Source organism: Chiloscyllium plagiosum, unplaced genomic scaffold (genome assembly GCF_037043375.1).
Source record: "Chiloscyllium plagiosum isolate Xiang-an unplaced genomic scaffold, Cpla_swu_hap1 HiC_scaffold_9, whole genome shotgun sequence".
Lineage (NCBI taxonomy): Eukaryota > Metazoa > Chordata > Chondrichthyes > Orectolobiformes > Hemiscylliidae > Chiloscyllium > Chiloscyllium plagiosum.
In genome coordinates this window covers 89233702-89249254 of record NW_028270147.1, presented here as the reverse complement: position 1 = coordinate 89249254, position 15553 = coordinate 89233702, and the positions used below count along the sequence as shown (strand labels likewise).

General features: G+C 43.3%; 1 protein-coding gene across 1 annotated transcript in view; it reads right to left on the bottom strand.

The window, feature by feature from the left end:
- The window catches only part of astn1 (astrotactin 1), a 2207527-nt gene that overhangs the window by 133011 nt on the left and 2058963 nt on the right, over positions 1–15553 (bottom strand). Inside the window, exons 17-18 of the mRNA XM_043700015.2 lie at positions 10554–10822; positions 6438–6571 (exon numbers count right to left, since the gene is read on the bottom strand). Coding sequence (XP_043555950.2) covers positions 6438–6571; positions 10554–10822 — 403 coding nt within the window. The remainder of the gene's footprint in view (positions 1–6437; positions 6572–10553; positions 10823–15553) is intronic.

Here is a 15553-nt window from a genome sequence, read left to right as displayed (position 1 = left end):
ATAGCAGATACTGAAGTTGAGCTGAGCTGACATGCCAATACATCACATTGAACCAGTCAAAACTGGGTAGGGCCAGTCATGCAGCCAGAATACTTAACATTCACTTACTTCGAACAACTTGAGTTGAGGGCACGATACCACGGTGGCTAAAGGAACTACACGGACACTCTGAAGGTCACTCAGGAGTTTTGATATTGACATCGAGTCCTGGGTAAAGTTCTATTTGGAGGAACCAAACTAAACATGGTGTGGTCACCTTTGAAAGCAAGTGCATAAAGGCAGAGAGATAAAATCCTGAGTTAGGAACTCATTCATAATTCAGGTCAAGGTGGTATCCTGGAGCTTGTCTGCTCCTGTTGGCTTTCTTCGTCTTCTTTTTTCTTTGCTCTATTTCTTAGTTACTTTTCTTTAAAGCCTGGAGAGTAGGGAGTGAAGGAGGAAGGCCTCTGGTGGCAGCCACATCAGGATGAACCAGAGACACCTCCGCCGCAGCCTGGGGTCTCCCAGCAAACGAGGAGCAGGTGCCAAGTTGACACTCCCTGTCCCAGGCTCGCAGGCTGGACCGAGGCTCCAGGTCCACAGCTAGGCTTCGGCGTCTAGAAGAGGAGAACCGGCAGTCTGATGGTGTAGCAATTCTGTCCCGGCATGGAGGCCTCTTCCATCTTTGACACCCAATGGCCAGGCAAGCGGTCCCATCCAGGAGTGGCGGTCTCAGCCCGTCATGGCGTCTTTGTTGCTGGTGGCTGTAGGCTGAGTATCCAGCGGCTCGTTGAGAGGGTCCTGTCCGAGCTGCATCTTCAGGGGATTCCATCATTCTTTTATCAGCTTTCCCGGAGTCCAGGAGCCTTTAACTGAACTGTGATGAACTCTGTCTTGACTTTACTTTTTTAAAATTCGTGTATATACATAGATATATGACTTCTGTCATCGACGTTGGCACCATGGTGGGGCACCTTATAAAATGTTTCACTGCATTTTCATGTAAAAGTACACCTGAGAATACATTTCTGTTCTGTTCTATCCTTCTTTGCAGCAGGACATTCCAGGCACATGCCACTCTTAAGAATCCCCCACAAACCCACTGGAGCTCTAACCAATGCTTCTGAATGTGAACATTGTCACCTTCACCTCAAGAGATAAACAAGGAGAAAATAATAAAAGCAAAGATAGCAGCATAGATGGATATTTAGTTGAATGGGTCTAATTAATTAATTGATTGTTTGAAGCTTGGCAAACGGTCCAAGCTTGGATTGGTGTTGGGTCATTTATTCCGTATTGCTCTCCACAATTTGGGCCGATCACTGGGAGTTTTATATTAATACAAAATACACTGATGACACAAAAAGAGAGAGTTAGAGAAACACTGTGAAGTGCTGTTGAGGTTTCCCGTAGGGCATGGATAGGATAGAATAGGCAAACGGGTGACAGGGGCAAGGTTCGAGTGGTGCTGGAAAAGCACAGCAGGTCAGGCAGCATCGAGGAGCGGGAAAATCGACATTTCGGGCAAACGCCCTTCATCAGGGTGACAGGTGCTACTTTAAACGGACAGAAATGAGTTGCATTTTGAGATGAAAACAAAGGATTAAGGGTTAACATTTTCGTGAAAACACCGAAAGGTGTATCAGAATGATTGATTCTGAGGATTGTCATCATAGATTTTGGGAAAGTAAGGATGGAGATGGACAAGAATGGTCAAATCACTGAGGATTTGACCAATAAGGTTGCAGAACAGAAAGGATGAGAAAGTGAGGATTGCAGATGCTGGAGTATCAGAGTCGAGGGTGTGGTGCTGGAAAAGCACAGCAGGTCAGGCACACCCGAGGAGCAGGAAAATCGACATTTTGAGCATAAGCTCTTCATCAGGATCATTAGGTCATAAAAATCTAATAAACTCTTTCAAGGTGAAAAGTTAGGTGGAGTACTGTGCAGAGCTTTGGGCCTTATGGAAGGGATAGTCAAGCCATAGACAGGGCAGATTGGATTCAGCTAAAATCCACAGCACAAGTGCTTTCCAGAGATGATGTCAAGATCCTTGCACTTGTACAAACTTACTCCCTCTGGGGTTGACGGGAGAACAAGGGCAAACAGTGAGACAAAAGACTGACAGATGATGGCCGCTGGTAGAATTTCAATTCAATTAATAAAATCTGGAATGGAAGGCTAGTTTTAAACCGTGGTAACCATTTAACTGCCACCTATCGCTGTAAAAGCCCACTTGACTCATTAATATCCTTCAAGGAAGGTGATCTGACATCCTTACCTGGTCTGGCCTACAAGTGATTCCAGACCCTCTTCAATGTGGCTGATTCTGAAGTGGACTAGCAAGCCACTCAATCCAAGGGGACGTGAGTGAAAGGAGATCAATGGCCTTGCCAGTGACAGCAATCTGCCAACATAAGAACATGGAACCAGAGCAGAAACAGACCATTCAGCCCCTCAAGTCTGCTCCAAACTTTTGGGAAGATCCCAGTTGATCTGACTGTGACCTCAACTCCACGTACCTTCCTAACCCCGGTAATCTTTCACTCCTAGGATCTACCCACCTCTGCCTTGAAAGCATATTTAAAAGCTCTGCTTCGGTCATCTCTTCTGAAAAAAAGAGAGTTCCAAACACTCTGAGGAGAAAAAAGCCTCATTCTTTTTAAATAGATGACCCCTTATTTATAAGCAGTGACCCCTTGATCCACATCCCACAAAAGAACCAGAAGAAGTAGCATCAAAAATAAAAACAAATATAAATCCTGCTCATGGTAGAATTACCATAACTTACTTTCAGAGTGACATCCATTAACCCCAAATACTTGGCCTTTATTACTCAATGAACAAAATAGCCTATTCATCCATGTTCTTCAAAGCGTAGACTTTCTTTGAGCGATTATCATTATTTTAACAAAGAAATATTAAGTGCTTCAAAGATTGCGCTGAACTTATATTAGTGGATTAAAATGACTTTGTGGCAATGCTTTCATTTTAATCACTGTCAGTTTGCCCCAGTCCATAAATCAGGAATCAGCCATTACGGATCTATTCCTAGCACTTTGGGTGATTAATGCAATCAAGCACTCGGCAAGTATATAAATTATTAAAACACAATGCCCCAGAGATCACTTCTGTAAAATACCATGCATTATTGAAAAGTGGTTCCTTCCCCATCCCATAGAGATAAATTAAAATCACAAATGTATGGTGTCAGGTAAATCTGACTCTTGATCTTTGGGGAACATTTGGAGTCCTCAAGTGTGCTTCCTCCCATCCAACTGCTCGAGTGACAGATGCTGCCTGTCTCAGTAATGAGGTGCATTTCAGATGATGGTCATGTTCACTCAAATCTGTTTAATTGTTAAATGCATTTACATCTCCTCTCCTCTTTTTTTAATTAGTCCCTTCAAATAATTTATTTAGAATTATTTGCAGTCCCCACAGTGTGGAAGCAGGCCTTTTGGCCCATCAGGTCCACTTCGAGCCTCTGAAGAGCATCACAGCCTCCTTGCCCCAATCCCTGCAACCCCACATTGCCTGTGGCTAATCCACCCATCCTGTACATCCCTGGACACGATGAGCAATTTAGCAATGAACCTGCACATCTCTCGACTGTGGGAGGAAACTGGAGCACCCAGAGGAAACCCCCACAGACATGGGGTGAATGTGCAGACTCCACACAGACTGTCACCCAAGGGTGGAATCAAACCTGGGACTCTGGCGCTGTGAAGCAGCAGTGCTAACCGCTGAGCCACTGTGCCACTGTGCCACGCCTCATCCCTCATAATAAAGCCCCATCCTTTGATACATCTCATCCGGCTTGTAGTAATGTATGACAGAGTTTACCGGACAGGCTATTTAATTATGGGGACCATCAGAGCCCAGCAGTACATTTTCCTTGCTCGACATCCCCAGATATAGACTTCAAGCCAAGGTCACTGGATTGTGGAAAACTGGCTGAATGTTCCCTTCCAGTTCTACAGCATGCATAACAAAGGATCACTGCCATGGATGGTGATTCGTTGCAAATAAGGCCGGGGCTCTATGTTCCAGAAAATCAAAGACTGAATGGAGACCTGATTCAGGTTTCTAAAGATATGAAGGATTGAACAGGGTAGACATAAAGAAAAATAGATGCATACACTGGTGGGACATTCCCAGGACTATTGAGAGGGATCTGATAGTTGCGAAAACATTCAAAGCGAATTGAGGAGATAGGGTGGGGTAATTGAGGCAGACAGTGGTGAAGAGAGATAATCACATCGGTACAAGGAAATAGAAAGATATGGTGTAGAGTAGGATGACAATCACCTGATGAAGGAGCGTCGCTCCGAAAGCTAGTGTGCTTCCAATTAAACCTGTTGGACTATAACCTGGTGTTGTGTGATGTTTAACTTTGTACACCCCAGTCCAACACCGGCATCTCCAAATCATAACTAAAGATAGTTTAGAAATAGCACTCAGTTCTCCTGCTATAACTGGTTGACCTCATGTATAATCAGGAAAATAGGACTCCAGGCCATCTGGCCCCTAGACTAACCCACTTGGATCAGCAAACCCAGCATTGACAATCACTGCTGTCCACTGATACAGGACCAGGTCCAACTATCTCTTGTGAAAGTGAATGCTTCCTCCAGGCTTATACAGGTTGATCTCTCCCCGATTCACAAGGACTTTTCTCTCTCTCTCTTCTTCCTTCCTCACATTTTCCCCGCCCCCCAACTCCAAATTCACACCAACCCAGAAATCTCAGAGCCCTTCACTCCCCAAAACGGTTTTAGAGCTATGTACTCTTGTGGCTTTCCTCCGTGTTCTGCCACAAAGAAGGCACTCTGGGACCCCTCCTTCTCCACACCGTACTCTGTGACGTTGGTATTGCTGCCTAGGTCCCTCACAGTCCAGTGTCTCTGCTCCTGCATGCTTCCAGCTTCTCCCATTACCTCATGCAGATCTTCCAGGGTGTGGGGAGACTCCTCCTCACGTTGAGATTTTCATTCCCCAGTCTCTCTCACTGGTATCCCTCACTCCACCCTATGCTCAACCACTCTGTCCCCCAGTCCCTTCACTCAATCTTCATTCACTGCTCTATTGTCTTGGTTACTTATCCTCCATTTTTAAACTTAAAAACTTCAGTTCTTGTTTGATGTCTTTATCTCAGCAACAGGTAGGTCTGGGCCCCCAGTGTCCCACAGTAAGTGTTTGCATTCGTCCACTGATCTGGGTAAATTCAGACAGCATACCTGGGGAAAGAACCTAACCAGCTTCCTTCATTGGACTTTTATCCCGTGAGGCCCTTCCTTGAATTTGTGAAGCAGCGACTGGATTTGAACAAATAGTGAACAGTTGTAAATTGAATGTATGCTTGCAATGATGCAACTCTCCCCTTTACCTTCACCTCACCCTTGGCAGCAAAATCTTTACCTCGTAAGATCCTGTCTTTGAGAATTTTATTCCTAAATTCGTCCCCTTTGCTGCTCTTTTGGGAACCTTAGTTACTGAGACATCCTGAATCCCATGTACTGATCCGTGTTGGTTTGCCATGTCAATGAAGCACCTTGGGACTTTCTTTTGCTGTTAACAGCACTATCTAATTGCAGTTTGTCGTTGCTTTCCCTCTCATCCTTCTCTTGTATTCACCATCACCCTCTCTGCCTCCTATGTTTCACACTGTTCTGTTGCACTTCTAATGATCTCTGCACTTGATTCACGCCACTCTGCTATCAATGATTCATTCTTTCGCAGTTAGGAGCGGTCAGTGCCTTCCCCTCTCTCACACTTCAGTTGATTTCCACCTCATAGCCGCAGGAGTTCCTAGAGAGGCTGGAGCTTCTGTTACCTTAAAGAACACACTGTGCATTGCTCAGAGTCTGTGCCTGTCCGCTAACTCCCCAGGACACCAGACTAGCAAGTCTTCAAACATCAGCAACCATCATTACATGAGTTTAAATCTCCAGTCCACTCATGATTTTAAACCAGCAGAACTTTAAGCAAGACTAAAAAACTATGCAGACACTACCTTAATATAAATAAATCATCAGATCTGACAGCTTGGACCAAGGCTGCAGGGGAAAAAAATGGACTAATGGAAAACATAATTTTTTTGTTTTTACAGAACACATTTGCTGCAGGAGATGAGAAATATTATGAATTATTGGGATAGCACCTCACACCACCATACAAAATATACAACTTCCTTTGTTTAAATAGTCTTCAACATACCACTCAAAACGGTCCTCCTTTAAACTAATTTTAAAAAAAAGACATTCCTAAAGTGATCTTCCAACCTGTTTAAATACAGAGCACCACAAGATGTTACACGTTAGTGTTTTGTGGTTGAACTATCATGTGACATGATCAAGATCTCACCCGAAGATCCAGTGTGAAGGATAACTTCCACACTGGATGTTATCTGAATATGTCACAAAGTCTCACGTAATAGATACTGAAGGGGTACTTACACTGGCTGAGGCAGGGGTGCACAGTTTGGTAGACCATCAACACTGAACGTTGTAGAATCACATCGACACCAGTCATCGATAACATCACCGCCTCCTGAACACCAGAGCTGGCTCAACATTGCCTCATAGATGGCCTTAAAAAAACCACAAAGATGAAACCTAATTGTAGACTCTCAGTCTCCAACTTGCCAACAGTCTCCACAATGACACTTAACATGATTGGCATGCACTGATTATAAGAAGTAAATGTGTAAGCCCAATAGACAAAATGAAAGGGGCAACAGAAGCTAAAGCAGTATCAGATCAAAAGGTCATTGATCTGTACCAGGCATTCCCCATTTTGAGGGCACTGGGTAGGGAGTATAGCTACTATCAGTGAAAGGAGATCATGAAATGATCAACCTCATGCTCTGTGTTGTTCCACAAAGTAATGATTGAGGGAGACAGTTCATCATCACTCTCCACGTAAAACCAACTTTGTAACACTGAGCCATCCCAAAATTTCTATCACACTTGTCTCTCCCTCCCCACAGGAATGAACCAAGTATCAATCACTCCAACTCCTGCTTTTGACCAGTTTGTAACCACATGCCTTGTTTGATATCAGCTACAGTGTTGTCCTGAACCAAAAAAAAAATTCTTCAGCTCTCGCTTTGTGAAGATAACACAGAAATATCTTTCATTAACAGCCTGTAACAGGCAGCAACAGGCAATCCCAGCCTGTTTTATCAGAATGGAAATGCAGACATGCCCTTTGGTTGCCTGGTCAAAATGAGCAAGTCACAAGCTCATCAGATCTGCATTTGAGGAACGGGATACTCTTCACCCTGCCCGGGGACCACTTCAGCACAGCACCCCATTTCCTGAACGAACACCACGAGGTGAAGCTCATGAGATGGGTAACCCTGGGTTATAACACAACCTTGTGGTCTTCTGCCACCGGGTTACTTTGAATAATTGGTAATGTGTGAACTTGCTCTGTGCCAAAATGACAATATTGTAGTTTCTGTCAGAGTCCGAATTGTACATAACCACAGCAATCTCTCGCATTTCCGAGCACGGGAATGACTAGCACCTCACTGTCCATGTTGTACTCCACTTTGAAGCACCATCTGCTCAAACTGATCTGTTCCTATTCCTTGGTAATCTTACCCAGGGAGTGGAGGGGAGCTTGGCGTGATCCACAAGGGCAAGGTAGTCTCCCAGGTGTCTGAGAAAAACAGAATCTGCAGCTGGCTGCTCCTCCAATCACAAGCTATTTACCTCCGACATGTGCTACAATGAGTTGCAATGAAAACAGGAGCAATTGCCAGTATTCAGCTTAGCATATCGGCAACTGGAAGGTATCTGCTGTCACCTCATTATTCAACCGTGTGTGTGTTTAGGGTGATGGCCTCTTTTTATGTAGAAGCAGTTGCCAGTCAGAAAGAACCTATCAGGAGTAAATATGGGAGATAACTAGCTTGTGACTGAAGGAACAACTCGAAAGGTCAATGCTGGAGGTGAGCAGAAAGCTGGGATTGTTGTGAGCAATTGAGTCACGTGTGAGTCTGGGTTTGTGTTTGATGGGGTTGGGTGACTGCACTGTGTTCACTGGATCAGAGGAAGAAATCGGCTGGGGGAGTGGAATCGAGTTGAATGCAGATTGATGGAAGGAAGAATTAGGACAGGTGAAGCATGCATAGAAAGGGGCAGGAAGGAAAGGAGGACAGTGCAAGTGGGGGGACAAAAGGAGCATCTTGGAGGCAGTGACAAATAAAGGAGGCTGCAAACAAATAAAGAGGAGGAGGAAGGTGGAAGGGGCAGGAGATAAAAGAGGAAGCTGCAAATTGGGAAAGAAGGGGAGATTGCAAAGGAGAAATAACACTTTTTAAGCTATCAAGAAAGGAACGCTCAATTAACTAGAAGCCAGCAAAACTTGAAATCACCTAAGTAATGAATTTGTTGAAAAGGGATGTGAAATCTGTAGCTTAAGATAGCATCGGTTTAGAAGTTATTATATTGGGAGCAATGTTGTAGATGCTGCTGTAGCGAATACTGTGAGAATTGCCTTTTTTAAACCTGGCATTGAGACCTCAGGTGCAACAATAGCCTGGCTAAAATGTTCCAGCTCCATGCAAATACATTGAGAAGGATACAAAGAACCTCGATTGTTCGGCATTTGATGATCCAAATTTCAGATTATCTAAACAAGATTGCAAGGTCTTGATGCTGGGCCAAACTATGTTATCTGGCATTCGATTAACCAAACAAAATACTCCCCGCCCGTGTCCTTCGGATAATCGAGGTTTCTCTGTATTTGCTGCAATCTCATATTAGTGTGTTAGGGTGGTGGCATTTTTGTGTAAAAATGTTTGAGAGTTATTTTGGAAACAAACTTTTGTTGTCAAGGTCAGCTTGTTTTCTTAGGCCAACATAATTTTTTGATTTGATTTATTATTGTTATATGTACCATGATACAGTGAAAAGTATTGCATTGCGTGCTAACCAAACTAGTCATACCTTACATAAGTACATCAGGGTAATAGAACAGAATGCAGATTGTGGTGTTACCATTACAGAGATGGTGCAGAGACAGATCAACCCTAATATGAGAGATATCTGTTCATAAGTTGATAACAGCAGGGAAGGAGCTAGTCTTGAATCTGTTGTTAGTCTACTGTGCTAAGAATTTAATATTCTCAATGTGTATTGCAGTTTTAATGGACAGTTGATAATTATTGAGACTATTTAGTAAACCTTCTTGTTCTGCATCTGTGCGAGATAAAATACACAACTTGGTTAGTGAAATGCAAAAGGGATTATGACGACAATCACCTAAATGCTGCACTATTGTATAATATGGGACCTAGAGGGAATAAGGAAGATGCTTGACAGAGGCGAATGAGAATTAAAAATAAGAAGGTTGCGAGGATTGAGTACTTGAGGCCAAGAAACAGGAGAAATATCAGGGCCCATGACTTCTCCCCAAGAGCTCTACTCTTGACTTTCTGGGTTCCATTTTGGACCTGTGTAACATTTTTCATTGGTACTAACGTTTAACCATAATCTTAAAAATAATAGGCTATTGTGATTTTTAATCTTACCCAGTTTTCATTTCATAAGTGGTGTCAACTGCTTGGATCCCACACCTTATCCCAATACTTACAGCACAGTGTATGCTTCCTCAGGGCTAGGATGGCTTACAGGTAAGGAAGGCATGATGCCATGGTAATGTTTCTTATATCCCAACCTTTCCCACCCAATTATAATTTGACACGTGTAGGTGGACCACTCACTCTTGGGTAAACGAAGCCCTGAACTGACCATTTAAGGGTCTCTTCATGTCTGTCACAATTTCTCAAGTGGGGAGGAGGAAGCCATGTTTGCAGTCCACAGTGTGTAAGCGCTGCAGGTGGCAATGGGGAGGAATGTCCTTTCACAGGCTCCCTTGGTTCTTCAGAGGAAACACCCAGATGAGATCTGCTCCCGTTCCCTCAACCTCCACTTCCCTTGATGTGCATCTTGGTCTGCATTCTGCTCACTGGCCATCTTCTGCTCTGGCCCTACCGATTCGCACCCTTCAACCCTCCACCCCCGCAATACCAACTTATTGTGACATGGCATCAGTGGCACCATTCAATGGTGACTGGATGCAATATCAGCAGTGGTCACTGGTCTTGGCAGTGCTGATGGGACCAGAGAAATGCTGGCCATCTGATTCATGGCGTGAGTATTGGATGCAAGTCTGTTCCTGTGCCAAGTGACTCACATTGGAATGTTAATCTTGCAAGGCAGTATGCTGGGCAATCGCTGGAAGGGGTGGCAGGGAGATGAGCTTCACGTTGACTTTCTCACCTGGATTTAGTGGGAAGCCCATTGTACTGGAAATTCCTGCCAATCTTATAAATGGCTGACAGGAAAAAGCGGGAGCATCCCTACCACTGAGCTTGGAGGCCTGGTAATAAGACCCACCTGCTCAGAGGCATGTCATAACATCATGAACATATCGATAGAAAGTATCTGTAAAAGACTCACACCTTCTAAACAGTCAAGTCTGATCCTCACAATGTGTGCTTGCCTTTTACCTACTGCAGTACCCATTCTGAGAGTGGAGTTCCAAGCTGGTCCACTTACTTTCTGCGTCTCGTTGTCACTCAGCAGTTCATACAAGGGAGCAGCCTTGGTGACTTCCAGTAAGACAGGCTCTTCTTGCCTGTTCTGGCCTCCTGTTCGGTGGCATAGGTGGCAGGATGAAGGGCAACCTCCCCTGTTTTCACAGTACATCCTCACCCCTGATGACATCAGCTCATCGCCGGAATCAAGAAGGCTGCTAACATACGCGGGAAAGGTTAAAGACTTCGGATCCTTCTCACGTTCCTCTGATTCATCAGATGGTGAATTGCCTGCATGAAAGGAAAAAGATATTATTACAGCACAATTTAAATATGCACATCCTATATTAGAAGGTAATGAAGTGTGTAATTAATATAATTAGTAGTACAGACAGATTCACTTTTATTTGAGGTATTTTGGAAGGTTGAACAACAATATTTGGAAACCGAACTAATCGACTGCTTTTCAAACTTGCTTTTCCCAGTAAAGGACCAGATTTCATCGCATGTTTAATATCGCACCTGCAACTATTATTCACTTATATTAATACTGAATTCAATAAAAGACTCAGTGTGATTGAGCAGATTCAGGGGAAAGAATAAAGGTTTGTATTTAATGGACATTTATCAAGTCTTGCAATCACATCATTGGTTCCTCATCCTCTGGGTCTTCCATCATCATTTGTCTTCCTTAACCAATGGATTCTGAATCCTTTTTAAACATTTGCCTCCATATACTCTCTCTCTCTTATCTGTATTCACACAGACCTTCAAGCTTTCCATCTCTTCAGCACACTTCAATGCACATATTCTTGATGACTATCTCCCACTGTGACCTGTACTGTCCACAATGCCTGGGCACTTCCAATCTCCCTGTACCTGGGGCTGAAACAAAAACCTTCCTCTGAAGTTCATCAAAATAGCACTTTCAACATTGGCTTTCCATTCTTTCCATGACCATTACATTGCTAACCGATTCCACCATATTCACCATTGATCACCTTGAATCTAGATCGAGCTTTTAGTGCCTCCCACCTGACCATTTGATGCAGTTGGTCCTAATTTTCACCTCTCTAACTGACGAGTCCCAGAATTGAGTTATTCTGGAAGACAACTGCCTTAACTATTCACCACCAGGTCTGGCTAGGCCTTCTCAGGTTGGATCTGCGAACTACACAGTGTGCAGCACAGTGGCTCGGTGGTTAGCATTGCTGCCTCACAGCACCAGTGACCTAGGTTTGTTTCCGACCTTGGGCAACTGTCTGCATGGAGTTTGCACGTTCTCCCTGTGTCTGTGTGGTATTCTGCCAGTTTCCTCCTATAATCCAAAGATGTGCAGGTTAGGTGGATTGGCCATGCTAAATTGCCCATAGTATTCACGGATGTGTAGGTTAGGTGCATTAGCCATGCAGGGTTACAGGGATAGGGTAGGGGGGGATGGGTCTGCATGGGATGCTTTCCAGAGGATCAGAGTAGTCTTGTTGAGCAAAATGGCCTGTATCCACACTGTAGGGATTCTATGATACATACTTCTCCCCTCTTCCCTCGAGAATCTTTGGATCCTTTTCTTGACCAACATCTTTATCCTCAATCTCCAACATTCTGCATCTCCAAAACACAGGGTAAACTCATGGAACAAGAAATGGTGATTCATCTGCCTCAACTCTTCCCCCTTTCCTTGTTTCATTTTGTGACAACTACTTCCCGTCCTTCTCCTTTCAAACTGCTTGACCTTTTTTTTAATTCACTCACGGGATCTGGGCATCTCTGGCTAGGTCAGCATTTATTGCCCACCCCAAATTGCCCAGAGGGCAGTTAAGAATCAACCACCTTGCCGTGGGTCTGGGGTCACATGTAAGTCAGACATGTGCATAACATTGATGAAGCAACTGAAGATGGTCGGTCCTAGGAAACTCTCCTGCTGAGCTCCTGCCGAGATGTCCAGGAGCTGAGGTGATTATCCCCTAGCAACTGCATTCATCTTCTTTCAGGCTAGGTTTGACTCCAACTGGCAAAGGGTTTTCCTAGAGTTCCTTAATGCTACACTCGGTCAGACACTGTTTCGATGTTAAGGACACTGAACCTCACTTCCCACTTTGGGTTTCTCTCATTTATTCATGTTTAGACCAATGCTATAAGGTCAAAGCTTAAATAGGCCTGGGAAAATTCAAAATGACTATCAGGAAGCAGGTTATTTTGAAAATAGTGATGATTGATAGCACTGTCAAACACCACACACCTTCCGTCATTTTAGTGATGATCAAGAATGGATTGGATGATAACTGGTCAGGTTGGATGTGTCCTGCTATTCATCTCCAGAACATATCTGGGCAAGTTTCCACACTGTTGGTAGACACCAGTGTTACAGTTGTATGGAACAGCTAGATTTGTTCAAAATGTACCTTATGTTGAACAGTGACAGTGCCAACATGATGGAGGCTATCCTCAATATGAAGGCTTGGCTTCAGCTCTGCAAGAACTGAAGTGATAACAATTCAATTGATAAGGTCATGGACAGGCATAGCTGTAACAGGTTGATTATTGAGGAGTTTACCCTCATTACCTGTTTCAGACCCAGTCGAGGAGCTATGGATCCTTAGGACTTCAACAGCTTGGTAACGATGGTGCTACAAAGACATCCTTGATATTGGACATTGAAGGGGTTCACTCAGAGTACATTCTGTGCTTATCATCCATGATGCATTTTCCAAATGCTATTTAACATGAGGAGATTCGATTCTTCAGCTGAGAGTCATGGAGTTGTAGGGAATGGGGTAGGCTGGTAGGTGGCAGGAGGATTCCAGATCCGTGTGTGATCCAATGCCATGAAACTTCATGTTGAGATGTCAGAGGGCAACTCACTCTCAACTGCATTCCACAATCTTTCTCCTGGTTTATAGCCCAGGATGCCTTACACTCTCTCACAAACCACCCTCAAAGTCTTAAGCAGAAACATAACTGGCTCTTTCCTTAAATGGTATCATTTTTATCTTGTTTCTTCGCACTCATCCTAGCAAAATGAATCATATGATGCAGAAGTCCAGAATTTGTTAGATTTGAACTGCACATTCTTTCATTGTATGCCCTAAGGAAATAAAAGTGGGCTCGATGACACTCCCTACATGTGAAATCTTCATTCTTGCTATCCACCTTTCTGGGTGACACAGAAAGATCATATCTTTCAATAATCTGCCCAAAACATGCAACAACAGACTCTGCAAATAGAATATCTGTCTTCTTCTCGAGAAATGCAGACTTCCATTCACTTGACTGAGGTCCATTTAGATTAACAACATGACTTATTGTGTCAGATACCATGACTATCATGTCTTCTTGGAAACAAATGGCAAAACACAACACTAGTGGGATCATGTCTACTGGCTGCTGTAACAAAGCAAGCAATACTGCAATTCTAAAAAGCAGTTGAGAGAACAGATACAATTCTCAATGTGCATCAATCATTGTCGACTCTCAAGCTATATCTGTCAATCTGTCTCTGACAGATCAGGTTGCAGTTCTTCCAGCACTGCAAATCTAAGTGTGCTGATGAACATCTTGAAATGCACTGATCCCCTTCAGTCTGCCTCACCTCTACTGTGTAAAACAATGTTGAGAATCAAAACATTTCCTGGAAAATGATGCATCTACAGCATCGGGTTTGATTTACACTGTGTGTGAGTGAAGCCAGTATTCAAGAAAATTCCCTGGGATTTCTGCACCTCCCCACCCATATCCTCACTGGAACTACAGAGACTCCACTTCAAAAGTATTTCACTTGGCTGTGAAATGCTTCAGGGTCCTCCGAGGTCTTCAAAGGTACTTTAAAAATGGAAGCTTGTTTGTGAAATTTCGTTCCTTTCTTTTGTTCAGGGTGAGGACCAAGTCTGAAATGTCATTCTGTCTGTTCCCCCTGCACAAGCTGATCTGCTGTGTGCCCATCTTTCTCTGCCCTTTCTTTCAAGATTACTGGCAGTTGCAGTTTCATCTTCATGTTTTCAATTTATTCAGAGAAAGTTCAATGGCTCCAATCCTATTATGTTCCAAGATGCAGCCAAAACCTCACTGTGTTTTATTGCAATGGGATTTACATATTTCATAACCACTGCTTTCTGCAAACATTTTTTTTTCCTAAATCATGTCCTGAGATATTAACATTGGAATAAACAAAATCTTTAGAATACCAAACTTAGTACAGTATAGAACAGTAACAGGCCCTTCGGCTCAAGATATCGTGACGTCAAACGAATTCCTTCTGCCTGTCCTTGGTCCATATCCCTACATTCCTTGCATATTCATTTGCTTAGCTAAAATCCTCTTACACGTTCATTGTATCTGTCTCCACCGCCATCCCAATAGTGCATTGCAAACTCCAACTACTTTGTGTAAAAAAGGTGTCTCTCACATGTCCTTTGAACTTTCCCCCTCTCACCTTAAATGCACGCTCCCTAATATTAGATGTTTCAACTCTGGGAAAAAGATTCTGACCGTCAACCCTGTCTATGCATCTCATAATTTTATAATTTGGAGATGCCGGTGTTGGACTGGGGTGTACAAAGTTAAAAATCACACAACACCAGGTTATAATCCAACAGGTTTAATTGGAAGCACACTAGCTTTCGGAGTGACGCTCCTTCATCAGGTGATAGTGGAGGGCTCAATCCTAACACACAGAATTTATAGAAAAAATTTGCAGTGTGATGTAAATGAAATTATACATTAAAAAATTGATTGTCTGTTAAGACATTCATCTGTTAGAATACAGTGATAGTTTCACTTCTTTCATGTGTAAATCACAAAACCTTTTTTATATTTAAAGTTGCATTCTCGGGTTAACTGTTAATAATAGTGATAGCTAGACAATATGTTGAAGGTGTTAGCCCCCTGTGTTCTCTGTCTATGACCTGATGTTTAGATTGATTCTAATCTAAAAAGTGAGATAACAGAGTTTTACATAAATTCATGCAGTTTTTGAGCTCAGAGTTCTACATGAATGTATGCAGTTTTTGAGCAAAGTGCAATGTA